Source organism: Colletotrichum higginsianum, chromosome 9 (genome assembly GCF_001672515.1).
Source record: "Colletotrichum higginsianum IMI 349063 chromosome 9, whole genome shotgun sequence".
Taxonomy (NCBI): domain Eukaryota; kingdom Fungi; phylum Ascomycota; class Sordariomycetes; order Glomerellales; family Glomerellaceae; genus Colletotrichum; species Colletotrichum higginsianum.
In genome coordinates this window covers 2178415-2193211 of record NC_030961.1, presented here as the reverse complement: position 1 = coordinate 2193211, position 14797 = coordinate 2178415, and the positions used below count along the sequence as shown (strand labels likewise).

The 14797-nt window shown below is 56.2% G+C and overlaps 5 protein-coding genes across 5 annotated transcripts; 2 read left to right on the top strand and 3 right to left on the bottom strand.

Moving 5' to 3' along the window:
- Positions 1-1032: 1032 nt before the first annotated feature.
- Positions 1033-4226, top strand: CH63R_12875 (Oxoglutarate dehydrogenase; the record flags this gene model as incomplete). Its single annotated transcript, XM_018307849.1, has 2 exons — positions 1033-3622; positions 3685-4226. The coding sequence occupies 2 exons, from the start codon at positions 1033-1035 to the stop codon at positions 4224-4226; spliced, it is 3132 nt and encodes a 1043-aa protein (XP_018152266.1).
- A 1131-nt stretch (positions 4227-5357) lies between these two features.
- On the bottom strand, positions 5358-6966 carry CH63R_12874 (Phosphoglycerate mutase; the record flags this gene model as incomplete). The annotated part of the gene is made up of 2 exons (XM_018307848.1): positions 5358-6853; positions 6912-6966. The coding sequence occupies 2 exons, from the start codon at positions 6964-6966 to the stop codon at positions 5358-5360; spliced, it is 1551 nt and encodes a 516-aa protein (XP_018152265.1).
- A 1853-nt stretch (positions 6967-8819) lies between these two features.
- Positions 8820-9419, top strand: CH63R_12873 (Duf1168 domain protein; the record flags this gene model as incomplete). Its single annotated transcript, XM_018307847.1, has 1 exon — positions 8820-9419. The coding sequence occupies one exon, from the start codon at positions 8820-8822 to the stop codon at positions 9417-9419; it is 600 nt and encodes a 199-aa protein (XP_018152264.1).
- A 280-nt stretch (positions 9420-9699) lies between these two features.
- Positions 9700-11600, bottom strand: CH63R_12872 (T-complex protein 1 subunit gamma; the record flags this gene model as incomplete). The annotated part of the gene is made up of 6 exons (XM_018307846.1): positions 9700-9789; positions 9848-10485; positions 10531-11121; positions 11175-11383; positions 11434-11500; positions 11576-11600. The coding sequence occupies 6 exons, from the start codon at positions 11598-11600 to the stop codon at positions 9700-9702; spliced, it is 1620 nt and encodes a 539-aa protein (XP_018152263.1).
- Positions 11601-12474: 874 nt separating this feature from the next.
- CH63R_12871 (T-complex protein 1 subunit gamma) lies at positions 12475-14088 on the bottom strand (the record flags this gene model as incomplete). Its single annotated transcript, XM_018307845.1, has 3 exons — positions 12475-13195; positions 13248-13613; positions 13664-14088. 3 exons carry the CDS (start codon positions 14086-14088, stop codon positions 12475-12477), a joined length of 1512 nt encoding a protein of 503 aa, XP_018152262.1.
- Positions 14089-14797: the final 709 nt, after the last annotated feature.

Below are 14797 nucleotides of genomic sequence, written 5' to 3'. Positions count from 1 at the left end.
TTAGGGTCTAATAAAGTTGCAGAAGGGTCCAGTGCTGCGCTCAGTCTGTCTTGTTGCGAAAAGGGCCGGACAAAGTGCAGCCACACCCAGAGACTGATACAGGCACAGACGGACACGACTTGAGACGGGTAGAAGCACGGTAATGAGGGAGATTAGAGGGCTGATGCCTGACTACCTGACATTGGTTTTGGAAAACATGGAAATCAAGCGACTGAGATATCCGGGAACGAGGGCAAAGGACGCATGGGATATGTTGCGGGTACCCAAGCAATAGAATGCGATTGTCCACCGGTGCTTGACCAGTTAGGCTGCAGGCTGCGTCCTGTCCGAGGGCCTATGAGAGACTTTCCTTCCCTGGTAACTTGGTTGTGCCTAGCCACAGTTGGGCGACAAGCCGACGCCGCCAGAGCAGTCGAGTCGTTGTGGACAAGCACTTTCGCTTGGCCTTTATTGGCCCCAACCAACGGCCTGAGTCATCGGCGAAAAAAACACCCTTTTAACCACAAACTTACCAGCAGTTACTGTCTGCTGTAACACCTTGATAAATACCATGATGTCTAGCGTTTAAGTGAGCCATGACTTGCAGAAAGTTGGGAATAACCTCTATGGGCAACGCTGGGGGTTATATAATGCGGGCTTGATCGGCTTTTGGGCAGCTCAAGGGATCCTCATCCAACCACCACTCCCCCCTTGCTTTGAGCAGGACGCAAACATCAGCGCCTTGAGAGACTTCTCTCGTTGTGTCAGGCAGCTCCATTTTTACCCAGCTGACAGCTCCCGCGGCCGAATCAAAGGCGAGATGTACTGTATTCTTTCCCAATCACGTGAGCCAATCACTGCGCCTGACCAGGATACGACAGCTACATTTTTTCTCCACCCGTCCCCAGGCCAGTCTGCCAGATTTGCCGCAGGCCCGTACAAACCCGACCTCCCTCTCCCGAGGACCGACAAAGTTCCGTCCTTTTGTGTATTCTTCCTTTTCCATGTTCTTCCTGTTTACTAACTTCCTCCTCATCCCCCCTATCCGCCACCATGTTGCGAAGCTCTGTGTGTAGAGCTGGCACCCGGGTGCTTCATGCCTCGAAACCTACAACCTCGCAATCATGCTTCTCGACTATCGCGTCGCGAACTTCGTCGAGGAAGCTCGCCGCTGCCCGTCGTCCCCTGGCCCTGACCGGCCAACGTCACTATGCGAGCGCGACCGACTCCGCCCCTAACCCCAACGACAACTTCCTGTCGGGCAACACTGCCAACTACATCGATGAGATGTACATGCAGTGGAAGCAGGACCCCAAGAGCGTTCACGTCTCATGGCAGGTCTACTTCAAGAACATGGAGAACGGCGATATGCCCATCGCCCAAGCCTTCACTCCTCCTCCCTCTCTGGTCCCTGGTGCTACTGGTGGTGTCCCAGGCATTGCCGCCGGCCTCGGTCAGGGCTCAGAGATCACCAACCACTTGAAGGTTCAGCTCCTCGTCCGCGCCTATCAGGCACGCGGTCACCACAAGGCCAACATTGACCCCTTGGGCATCCGCAACGAGTCCGCAGGCTTCGGCAACATCAAGCCCAAGGAGCTCAGCCTCGAGCACTACCAATTCTCCGAGAAGGACCTCGATGCTGAGTACGAGCTTGGCCCCGGCATCCTCCCGCGCTTCAAGAAGGATGGCCGCGAGAAGATGACTCTCCGCGAGATCATTGACGCCTGCGAAAAGATCTATTGCGGTGCCTACGGTATCGAGTTTATCCACATTCCCGACAGAGAAAAGTGCGACTGGCTGCGCGAGCGCATTGAGGTTCCCCAGCCGTTCAAGTACTCAATCGACGAGAAGCGCCGCATCCTCGACCGTCTCATCTGGAGTTCTAGTTTCGAATCCTTCCTTGCCACAAAATACCCTAACGACAAGCGCTTCGGTCTCGAAGGTTGCGAGACTCTCGTCCCCGGTATGAAAGCTTTGATCGACCGCAGCGTTGATTATGGCGTTAAGGATATTGTCATTGGCATGCCTCACCGCGGTCGCCTCAACGTTCTCAGCAATGTCGTTAGAAAGCCCAACGAGTCCATCTTCAGCGAGTTCGCCGGAACTGCCGGCGCTGAAGACGAAGGCTCTGGTGACGTCAAGTACCACCTCGGTATGAACTTCGAGCGCCCTACGCCCTCCGGCAAGCGCGTCCAGCTCTCCCTCGTGGCCAACCCTTCTCACTTGGAGGCCGAAGACCCTGTCGTGCTCGGCAAGACCCGCGCCATCCAGCACTACAATAACGATGAGAAGACCCACCGCACCGCCATGGGCGTATTGCTCCACGGAGATGCCGCCTTCGCCGCCCAGGGTGTCGTCTACGAGTGTCTCGGATTCCACTCTTTGCCTGCCTTCTCCACCGGTGGTACCATTCACCTGGTTGTCAACAATCAGATCGGTTTTACTACCGATCCTCGTTTCGCTCGTTCTACCGCCTACTGTACCGACATCGCCAAGGCCATCGACGCCCCTGTCTTCCACGTCAACGCCGACGATGTTGAGGCCGTGAACTTCGTGTGCCAGATGGCCGCCGACTGGCGCGCTGAGTTCCAGCAGGACGTCATTATCGACTTGGTCTGCTACCGTAAGCACGGCCACAACGAGACGGACCAGCCTTCTTTCACCCAGCCCCTCATGTACAAGCGCATTCAGGACCACGAGTCTCAGATCTCCATCTACGTCAACAAGCTCCTCGAAGACGGCAGCTTCACGAAGGAGGACATCGAAGAGCACAAACAGTGGGTCTGGGGCATGCTGGAGGAGAGCTTTTCCAAGTCTAAGGACTACCAGCCCACTTCCAAGGAATGGACCACGTCCGCCTGGAATGGCTTCAAGTCTCCCAAGGAGCTTGCCACCGAGGTCCTCCCTCACCACGAGACCAGCGTTGACCTCAAGACCCTGAACCATCTCGGAGAGGTCATTGGCAGCACCCCTGAGGGATTCCATGCTCATCGCAACCTGAAGCGTATCCTGTCAAACCGCACCAAGTCTGTCGTCGAGGGCAAGAACATTGACTTCCCCACTGCTGAGGCCCTTGCGTTCGGTTCCCTCGTCACGGAGGGCCACCACGTCCGTGTTTCCGGTCAGGATGTCGAGCGCGGAACCTTCTCCCAGCGCCACGCCGTCTTCCACGACCAGGAGACCGAGGACACCCACACCCCTCTCCAGCACGTCAGCAAGGACCAGGGCAAGTTCGTCATCTCCAACTCTTCTCTGAGCGAGTTTGGCGCCCTTGGCTTCGAGTACGGCTACTCTTTGTCTTCACCCAACGCCCTGGTCATGTGGGAGGCTCAGTTCGGTGACTTCGCCAACAACGCACAGTGCATCATTGATCAGTTCATCGCCTCTGGCGAGGCCAAGTGGATGCAGAGAACCGGCCTCGTCGTGTCTCTCCCCCACGGCTATGACGGCCAGGGTCCCGAGCACTCTTCCGGCCGCCTGGAGAGGTGGTTGCAACTGAGCAACGAGGACCCCCGCGTCTTCCCTTCTCCTGATAAGCTGGAGCGTCAGCACCAGGACTGCAATATGCAGGTCGCCTATATGACGAGCCCCTCCAACCTGTTCCACGTTCTCCGTAGACAGATGCACCGTCAATTCCGCAAGCGTAAGTTCTCGTCATGCAACCCAGCGCACCCATTCTTGTTTCCGACCGCTAACATTACCTAGCTCTCATCATCTTCTTCTCCAAGGCTTTGCTCCGTCACCCTCTGGCTCGCTCCAACATTGAGGAGTTCAGTGCAGACTCCCACTTCCGCTGGATCATTCCTGACCCCGAGCACGAGACCGGTGCCATTAAGCCCAAGGAGGAGATCGACCGTGTCATTCTCTGCTCTGGTCAGGTCTGGGCTACTCTGTCCAAGTACCGTGCCGACAACAAGATCGACAACGTTGCTTTCACCCGCCTCGAGCAGCTCAACCCCTTCCCTTGGCAACAACTGAAGGAGAACCTGGACCAGTACCCCAACGCCAAGACCATCGTTTGGTGCCAGGAGGAGCCTCTCAACGCTGGTGCATGGAGCTTCACTCAGCCTCGCCTCGAGACCCTGCTCAACAACACTGAGCACCACGACCGCAAGCATGTCATGTACGCCGGTCGTGGCCCCAGCGCTTCCGTTGCTGCTGGTAACAAGGGTCTGCACAACAAGGAGGAGCAGGAGTTCCTGGAGATGGCCTTCTCTGTCAAGCAGGACAAGCTGAAGGGCGAGTAGACGACAAACAATACTACACAGACATGACAAGCGGGCGATGGGAAGAAATTTAAAAGATGGGTATGGACAGGGTGAGAGAACCGTGGGAGCGTTTGCCTTCCTTGTACAATTGTAAATTAAACAGGAGTAATACCACACACGCCCTCCCTGTGGTGGAGGGATTGTGCGAGTTACAACAGTCGGGCGGAAAGGCAAAGCATCCTAGATATACCACACAGAAGAAAGCCTAGGCGGATAGAAGAAGACGGCGCCGCCTAGGGAACCATTTACTATGTACTTTGCGTGCTGAGAGCAATTTTATACGTTTATGTTCTTGTCTCTGTCGCCGTGCCCCGTGATGTAACTATTTCCTGGTGGCCTACCTTCGGCCCCTGCCATAACTCCATCACTCGGCTTCTGTGGGTGGATGAATGAATGTACGTGCACGAAAACCCGCCTAAGTACCTCGGGAACGGGAACTACAGGCATTGGCCAAGCAAGGTGCAGTCTTCTCGCCACAAACCCCTCCCTCCTCCTTCCCATGAAGAAAAATCAGAGGAGGAAAAGGGCACACACGGTTACGGAAGTCTTCCCCTGTCTTTTGGGGGGTTCGGAAACGTCACCCACAGGCTTGAGTCCGACCTTTTGTTCTTTTGTGGCATGCGGCCCCCCATCCCGTCGCCTACAGCTGGCTGGATGTTACCAAGGAGGAGGATGTCACAACTTACCAAGCCACGAGGAATAGGCGGCGACCAGCTCGTGATATCCGCACAGCGCAGATTCGGATCCTGGCCGTTGCAGGCACCAGATAAAAGGTCACGGGAGGGTCAGCGATGCCCATACCACACACCGGAGCCCAACAAATAAAAATAAAATAAATTCCATTCTTGGTTGGCATTTACGTATCTGCCTTTTTGGTCTATTCGCGCCGTGCAATCTAGGTATATCCTCCTCATATCGTAATCCAAACAGACTTGAAAACACAAGGCGCCGTCGATGTAGTGATCTCGCGCCAGTCAAGTCCCGTCCATGCATGCACTTCATTTCGTGAGCAGACTGCGTATCCTGCACAGGCCGCGGTCCCCTAATCCGGATGCGCCCAAGGAAACACACTAGGCCTAATCCCAGTGACCGTCTGACGCCGTTAACCGATCAATAAACGCTTCCTTGAATACTCCTATCCTCCTTTTCGGCTTGAGCAAGGTCGTCTTCGTCTGCCTCAGAGCCCAGATCGCTACTGTGGGTGTCACCAAGACGGTTGGCCCGCGCGCCATTTCGTATCCCATTGCGATCGCTCTTGTCGGGCTGCTCGTCCTCCGTGGTCGGCGTCGCAATCCCGGTGGCCGGACTTACGAGACTGTTGATGCTACTATTCGTCTCTTCAATAGTCTCCACATTGGAGATGACCCTGATTTTGGTGACGGTGGTGATCTCAGGCCGGTGACCGTCCTCCTCCGACGAGTCCGTATCGCTACCAGCGATCGACGTACGGCCGGAGTATGTACCTCCAAAATCGCGACCGACATGGAGATGTGGCGAGATCATACTCCGCAGGCGGTCCTCGGCGGAGATGAAGGATGGCGTGCCGTCAGGCGACGAGACGATCTCCTGCCGGGCTCGGGTGACGTCAATCTGCGGTGGCCGGCTGTCTCCGTCGGTTCCTTCGTCCGATGTGTAGCCCTGCTCGCACCGCTTGATCGGTCTCCGGGGGGCAGGCGACTGTCGCCGGGAGGAGTGAATGGTGCCTGTTGTCCCGTTGGAGGTGATCTCATCCGTCTGGCGGAGAACTTCCAGGTCGTCACGCCTCTGGTAGTGGCTCTTATGGTTACACCCGTTAGGACAGCCACCCCAGCGCCGCGTGACGATGAAGGTCTTACTGCGTTCGAGGAGAGTCCCCGCCTTGGCATCCTTGGCTGGCCTTTCCTCTTCGCCCCGTTCCTTGTCCTCCTTCTCCTTGATCAGGGCCCGCTCCTTACGCAGTTCCGACCAAGTGCGGAGTTTGTTTTCAAGTATGTATTTGCCACTCTCTTCCTGCTTGCGCATCAAGAGGAACTCGCAATGGTTGACGTTACGCAGATCTTCGAAGTACTCGACGGTGAAGTGATACCACTTCATCAGGAAGACGCGGGACATAAGGCCGTGGGTGACTGGGCGGTTAGCACGCGCACTGCACACATGAACGGGCAACTCACCCAAAACGCAAACGCTGGCAAAGTCGTTCTCGCCAAACTGGCGCCACAGACTCTCGTTGAAGCCGCTAACTCTGTCGTAGGCGTCTGCGGCGCTCTCGCCATTAGGAATGCGGTAGAAGAAGTGACCGTAGTCGGCGCGCTCCTGCCACATGCGCTCCATCTCGGCAGAGCAGGGCTGGAAGTTGCCGAAGTCCTGCTCACGCAGGCGGGGCTCCTCGTAAACCTTGATATTGGAGCGCTTAAAGGGCGAGGGGTCCTCCTCGTCGGACGTCAGAGTTGACAGAATGCCTTCGGTCGTCTCGCGGGTGCGGCGATAGGGAGAGGTGAAGAAGTGAAGGGTGTCATCGGCACGGAGCAGCTTGCGCAGGCGGCGTCCGGCGTCGTAGGCTTGTTGCCAGCCGTCTTGTGTGAGCTTTACTCGGTGGTCGGGGATGGTCTGGTGGATTTCGCGATTCTCTTAAGGACAGGGTTAGCCGAGAGAACGAGCAGATGGCAGAAGAGCAGAGGGGCATACTGTTGCCCTCGGACTGGGCGTGTCGGATGAGGATGATGAGCCTCGGTTTAGCCATGATGTCTGTTGTGAATTGTAATCGGCGCCAAGAGACTGCGACTGTGAAGGCGCGAACAGTGATGGAGTGGGAGCCGGCGGCGTCTTATTGCTCGGGTAGCATCCAGGGCAGAGCCCAGCAAACTCAAAGATGGCAGAGTGTAGCGTTGAGGGCCTTGCTGACCGGGAAGTGTCTGGTAAGAGGAATGAGGCGGGGCAAAGCAACGGGCAGAAACCCGTAGACGGACAGCAGCGCAGACGTTGGGATGGGGCTGCCGTTGTATGTGTGTCGGTTAATGCTAACCTTAACCTTGGGGCAGCGAGGGGTGGTGCCTGCTTTAGTATTTCCGGCCAACGGGTTGAGCAGGTTGAGATGGGTTGAGTTTGGAGGTGCAAGGAACGCAAGGCGTACTATGGTGTAGCAAGGAGTTGCTCAAATGGGATGGAATGCAGTCACAGGCGGTTTGGTCTATTAGTGTGCATATGACTGGGGAGCCGCAATAGGCAGATTGGTGTGTACATCAATCGACGGCGTGTTGCCCCCCGTGTGCCAGGTATTTTTGGCCGCCGCTTTGGTGGCATGGCAATGGGGATGGCATGGTGACTCCTCATGTAGAAAGGACCCCATGCTGTCCAAACGCCCACACACAGTCTTGGAACCCGAAGCCCTGTCATCTTTTTTTTGCCCCGGGAGCATGGCCGGCCGCATTCCAACGCCCCTCCTCTCTCCCCCTGGGCCCGGGCCATCCATTTCCCAAAGAGTTGCTCTCCAGCGGGGTACATCGGGGGATCTCAACGAACGTATCAGCCAACCAGACGCCAAAGGCAGGGCTTGGGCTGGCGGCTTGAGACAGGGAATGCTTAGCCCCTGATTGGCGCACCGACCCTCCGATCCGCGGCGAGGCTGTCGGCCCCACCCGGTGCGGCGGCGGCAGTCATTCTGGGTGGCTTTTTTGCCTTTTATGTCTTTTTCTGCCTTCTATTTATTTTTGCCGTGGTATCATAGACTCATCAGGGCGAGGCCAAAGTCACTGAATTGCAAACAGCGAATGACAGCTGCAGGGATTCTGTTGGATGTTTGCCTGCTGCACCTCACTCAACCGTTTCGTCTTCCCTTCCTGCCTTCCTGCTTGTCTCTCATGTGATTGTTGTCCATTGCGTCCACTTCTTGCCGCCGGACAACCACAGTGCAACCCTGTAAACCTTGTGCGCCGCCAACCCGCATCCTTTTCTGGCGTGGTCTGCACCATACTTGTATGCTGCCTGCATGCTCTGATAGACGCGTTGTCCAGAACCGCCCATTCCAAGCACCACCGTCATTCGATGGTTTTCCCCACTTCACCCACCCATCACTCCAATCATTCCACACAGTAGCCTCAGCCTTTTTCCAATACACAGGTAGGTAGCTAGCTACCTAGGTACCTGCGTAGTACCCCGTACAGAAGCAACCATTCCAGCAGCTGCCTGCATGCCGCCTCCACCCGGAGCTCTCGTAGCCGCCGTCCGACCAACCGCTCCCAGCAACGAACCACGACGACTCTGCGCGCCAATCTTCGCCGTTTCCACACTCACTACTGTCTGCGCCTCATCTCGCGATCTCTGGGAATTCCGCAGTAGACATCAGTCACCATCAAGTAATCAGAGCCTAAGCGGCGCGTCCATCATACGGACAGCTGTATTCCACAGCATAGAACCACACCTCCGTTCCTCTTCCCGAATCGGCCCATTCCGCATCCAGCCTCATCCCACGATCATACGACGCCAATCTCAACACGACCGCCGCCGCACCCCCACCGCAGAACCAGTCAGTCTATCCACTCAAACTTCCCGACCTAGGCAACACACAGAGCGTCGTCCGGCCGGCCACAGAGCACTATGTCCGGAGAGGGCCCCGAATCGATCCCCACCTCGGCCGACCCGCGCTCGCGTCGCCCGACAAAGAAGCGCGCCCTGACGCCTGTCACCGAGCATGCCAAACACCTCGAGTCCCTCTTCTCTAAGCCCGACCAGGAGATCCGCCTCCCGCCCGCCCCCGGAGCCGTCGCCAAGCGCGCCGTCGCCGCGCCGCCCGAGATCGTCACCAACGTTCAGGGCTCCAGCGCCGGCGCGGGCTCCGGCGAGTTCCACGTCTACAAGGCCAGCCGCCGCCGCGAGTACGACCGCCTGCGCGCCATGGACGAGGAGGTCAAGCAAGAAAAGGCGAACGAAGAATTCGAGCGTCAAAAGGCCGAGCGCGCCGCCCGCGACGAGGAGCGCACGAGGAAGAACCGTGAGAAGAGGGAAAAGAAGAAGCAAAAAGGGAAAAGGGGGCCGGCCGCAACGGGGGCTGGCGGTGCTGCCCCTATCGTCAAGGTGACGGCGCCGACAGTCAAGGCCGACGACGCCAAGGACGCGAATGGAGGAAGCAAAGGCGCAGGCACCGCGACACCAGGGGCTGCTTCGTCTGCCGGGCTCGTCATCCACGATGATGATTGAGGTTGGAGCCCGAACATGAGCTTGGCGTGTCCAAAAATACAAAAATAACATCAGCCTAAACACCACCAGAGTGGGTCCGACTGACAGGCGGGGCAGTCGACAGGCCTAAGGCGGGAGGAATGCAGTTGAACAAAACAGCACATGAGCAACTTGATCCCGAGAATTTGTCGTCTAGGTAATTTCTAATCCATGTCTATGCCTTCGTACAGGGTATGACCTTTTTTTCTCCTTCACCATCCCTTCGTCCCGAAATACCAATCCGACTGACTTCATCAGGCTCTTATTCGTCGCCGCCGTGGAGGCCGTTGCCCATTTGCGCCGCCTTTCTCGCGCTGCAAATGTCGTCTACTCTGAGGAGCAAACAGGCGGACTGCGTGAGTGTTAGTGTTGTACGCAAACTTAAAGTCGGTAGACAATGTAGAACATACCTCAATGGCCGTCTTGATGCTCTGCAACTTGATGGCTTCGGGCTCCCAGACGCCATATTCCTTCATGTCCGCAACAACGCCGGAGTCACCGTTGATACCCCAAGAATGCTTGCCCTCGGCATGTTTGGCACGGAGGTCCGTCAGCACTCTGACAGGGCTGGCACCGGCGTTCTGGACGAGAGTACGGGGGATAACCTCGAGCGCGTCGGCCACGGCCTTGTACGGCCACTGCTGGACACCCTCGACGCCCTTGGCGAGCTGGCTCAACCGCACGGAGACGGCCATCTCAGTGGCACCTCCACCGGGAGACAGTCTGGGGTTGAACATAACATTGCGGGCAACGCCCATGGCGTCCTGCAAGTTGCGCTCGATCTCGTTGAGCACATCCTTGGACGGCCCGCGGAGAAGGACTGTGCAGGCCTTGGGGTTCTTGCACTTGGTGAGGAAGGTAAAGTACTCATCGCCAATCTTCTCAATCTCGAACAGCCCGCAGAGCGTGCCGACGTCAGAGTCCTGAAGATCGTCAACACGGTTGACAATGGTAGCACCCGTCGCTCTCGCTATTCTGTTGTTGTCCGTCTTGCGGACTCGGCGGAGGGCTGTGACATTGGCCTTCATGAAGTAGTGCTGGGCGAGGTCTTCTATCTGTTAGCCGTGCCCTTCAAATGCAATACTCGACTCACCTGAGACGCCCTTTTCGGTGATGACCAGGTCCGGCTTCAGAGCCAGGATAGTCTCGCACATAGACTTGACCTGCTCCTCCTCGATCTGCAGGATACGGTTCCAGTCCTCCTCCTTGGAAATCTCAATGTTGGTTTGCGACTCGCCCTTCTTGTACTCGAGGGGGCAGTCGAGCAGAACGATTCTGGGGTTCTCTATTCTCCGGCGCATCTTAGGGTGGGTGATGTCCTTGTTGAGCATGACACCGTCCAGCACCCTGCTGTCCTCGATCTCGCCACCGGGTACCTTCTCCACACGCGCGTACCGTTTGATGTCAACCTCGGTCTTTCCGTTGCCGGCCTCCCAGGTGACGGTGCGGACTGCGCGGAGAGCCAGATCGCACATCAAGTCGGACCATCTCGAGACGAACTTGGTGCCGATGGAAGAGGAGATCAAGCCGCGCATAGCCTTGTCGTCGTTGACGTCGATAGGAAGGGAGATGTCGTCGACGATCTCGAGGGCATCCTTGAGCGCCCGGCGGAATGCAGCGATAATCTGGACGGGGTGGATGTTGCGCTCCAGCTGGGGCAGAGACTGCGCGAGCATCTCACCAGCTGTACGGGTCAGTCGTGCTTTATAAGCGATGGGTCAAGAGGTCTTGTCTTACCCAGGATGATGACCGTCGTTGTGCCATCACCGACCTCCTCATCTTGTGTCCGGGAGAGCTCGATCATGCTCTTTGCTGCGGGGTGCGAGACCTCGATCTCTCTGAGGATGGCGTGGCCGTCATTGGTCAGAACGATACCGCCCATGGGGTCCAAGAGCATCTTCAACATGGCCTTGGGGCCAAGGCATGATCGAATAATGTCGGCGACACTGGCGGCGGGGTCAGCGGTGTTCAGTGATAGCTCGAGAGGATATCGTACGTCTTGGCTGCCGCGATGTTGGACAGCTGGGCCTTGCGACCCGTCTGCCGTTCACCGCTTTGGGTGTCTGGAGATGGTGGTTAGCATTCGTGATACTGGGGGTAGCTTGCCGAGCTCTGGGGGGAAGGAGGGGCTGCCGTACTCATGACCACTACAGGAGCCTGCATGATGGGCAACGACGGTTCCGATGGCTTGATAAAAAACTGGTGTCGTCTGGGGAGTGTGTTTCGGCGAGGAGCTTCACCGGTGCAAAGGAAATCGTGGAGATGGCGGGGGTGTTGTTGCTGCTGCTGCTGCTGCTGCTGCTCCTAATGCACCGGGCTTCTAAAAAGTTCGCTAGGCGGGTTCATTTTTTGGCGGGATGAAGCTGGAGCGCGGCGGAACCATTTCCCGTCTTCACCGGGGACATGCTGCGAGTGAAACCCTTCCAGAAAGTACCCTATCTTTTCTGTCTAGGTAGGTAGGCACGTAGGTACCTACGTACCTAGGTACCCAGCACTGATTGGTACGCCTTACCCAATTGTTGTGCATATTGCTTCCCGAAGCACTTTGGTCATATTATCAAGGCACTACTACTACAACAGGCATATTTAGGCAGTCAATTACAGCAGCAATCTATCTCGGCAGGAGCGCAGCAGTAGCATCTCATTATGTTTGATCGTATAATCGGGAGAATCACGTGTACTATGAGGTAGGTCTGACAGTTGCTAGTACTGAGACTTGTGAGGTTCATATTCTATGATGGCCTGCCTTACTTAGACAATTATCGAAACTGCGTTGAGAAAGCAAACAGCATGATCGTGTTCAGTCGCAAATTGTCATTATTGTGTAAACTCTACCTAATTGTATTTTCTTCTCGCCGCTTTGCCGTGGCATTGCCTGCTCCCAGCCCAGATATTGAAAAGCCAGATTCCTTGCCCGCTGACCTTGCCCGACCTCCCTTCCTTCGTCTATGATAAAACGAATACGGGTTATTCTCCCGAACAAACACCTGGCCCATTAATCGGGCCCTGTCAATCCTTGACAGTCGAGAGAGGCAACCTACAACTGCAATTCATTGCGCAGCCCGGAACTTCCAGTACGACGACTGCTGCCATTAACGCGTCCTTGCGGCCGGAACGGAGGCACGAACAGAGATAGTCCTGTCTGCGGCGGCACCTCGGGCGTCCATGTAACTCGCGGTTCATGCACGCGTGAACTAACCTCATCCCACTCCCCCTCAAATGTCATGTCCACGACGCAGTTGTCTTTGGCCATGGCGTCCTGGAGTGACATCCACTGCGCCTTGTCAGTTTCCGCTGCCGAATGATATCGCTCCCAGAACTCGTGCTTCCGCATGTTCTTGGTATTGTTGCTCACTCGGCGGTCAGTCTCCTTCCAGGGCAGGCCGATGACGTTATTCGCGGAGAGGAAGTCGTCGATCCGACTGGCGTCGGATATGCCCCTTTTCGATCCAGTCGCGAAAATCGGAACGCCGTCGCGGCACATTCTCAGCCTCACTTTGTTTGCGTTGTCCGTTCGCACAGGGCCTCGAATCGTGAGTTTCTCAAAGTTTCCCAGATGCGGTGACTGGCTCGGCTTCCGCCGTGCATCAAAGTCTTCCGTGGTCGTCATCACCGACGTCTTGTCGGACGGCGCGGCAATCTTGAGGTAGGAACGCGGCATCGGTACAAGCTCAGAAGGAACTGGGCCGTGGGCCTGGACCAGAGGCTTAGTTATCTCGATACACACCCATCTGCGCTTTCTCCCGGTGACGTCGGTGCTGGAGTAAAATGTCAATTCTCCGCCCGCAACAAACGGGACCGCTGACTCACATATCCAGCTCGACCATGGATAGGTTGCCATCCACGCCATTCTGTAAGAACATCTCCGTGCTGTAATTAACCCCGTAGTCTTTAGCTGTGGCGGTGTCCAGCTGCGGCCCGAGAGAGGCCCGGTCCTTGTCATTTACTCTCAGGAAGTGCAGGCACCGTATTTTGCGCCTCCGATACCCGTTGGCCTCCATCGATCTGCCCTGAAATGCGCTGAAGCTCATGTTCATTGCCATACCACCATAGTCCTGTCGCCATTCAATGTTCATGATCTGGCCGGCTTGTCGTCGGGTCACGAGGCCAGGAATCGTGTGAACCTTCTTGTTATGTGACCGTAGCACTGTCGCCAGTCTCGCATGCGCACCTTTGCTGTTGACTGTCAGCTGTTGTACCTATTCATCAGTGTGTCTATAGCTTACACGAATGGATTCCTGGCCAAGAAGTGCTCCCTAAGTCGTCTTCTCTCTTTGAAGGGGTCGTACTTTGGCTCATCTCCTATCTCCAGTGTAGTGTCCATAGCGGAGAGCCCGTACATCCTGTTTCTGGTTTCCACTTCACGAGCAAGGCCTTCCTGTTGTAAAGCGTATGGAAAGCCAAGGACCCGATCGGTCAGGTGAATTCCACCTCGTGCCATGATCTCGTTCCGAGACAACGATGTCAGATGGTCTGGGTTTTGTTGAACCTGAGCATTGAAATCGAGCGCCTTGCGGAACATGTGGCCGAGCCCTAGAAAAAGCTTCTCCTTTACGGTCATGTCGGTTCGGAAACCCGTCATTTTCGTGAGTTCGTAGCCAGTACGAGTTTCGGTCTTGATATCTGACGGGTCTCGGCTAAGGGACAGCATTTCTGTGGCTCTTGTTAGCCACAAACACATATGGGACAGGCTACCTCTCACGGATGGAAGAGACTTCAGGAAAGAATAGGCTCGGGGTGAGCCTCGATGGTCGTGCTTTCAGATCTTTTCTTAACGATCAGTATCCAACATTGCACGAAACAGAACGGATGTCCCCAGGAGGTTAAAAAGACTTGAGTCCTACCTAAGTTCATGACTGCCATGGTTCGTCGGTGCCCTACATGTGCCACAGGAGGCCGCATCAGGTTTGGACCGGCATCTGCTATGCACTCGGTAGGCCGCTCACCAGAGGGCGGTTGGGCACATTTTCTCTTAGCGGCGCTCTGTTCGAACTCAACCGCACGTCTCTTTTGACTGTGGTTCCATGGAAGCACTATATCTGCGGTCGAGCGGAGATCGCTGTCTTGCATGGTCGGGGATATCGAGGCGTTGGACTCGGGGAGGTAGGCAAGGCACCTAGAAGATGGACGCGAGGTCAAGCCGGTGTCGGGAGGAAGCTGCGATTCGCGTATTCGTCCCTGGCATGACGGACTCGGGTGGTAGGTGAAGGGGAAAGAGCTCGCGTCAAGGGCTTTAAAGGTACCACATGAGGGTGAGTTTGCTTGTGGCCATTTCTCGCGATAGGTCGATGTTGACCAAGGTCTTTGTAGTAACCGATCTGAACGATCACGATAAAACGTTTGAAGGGAAGGATATACTT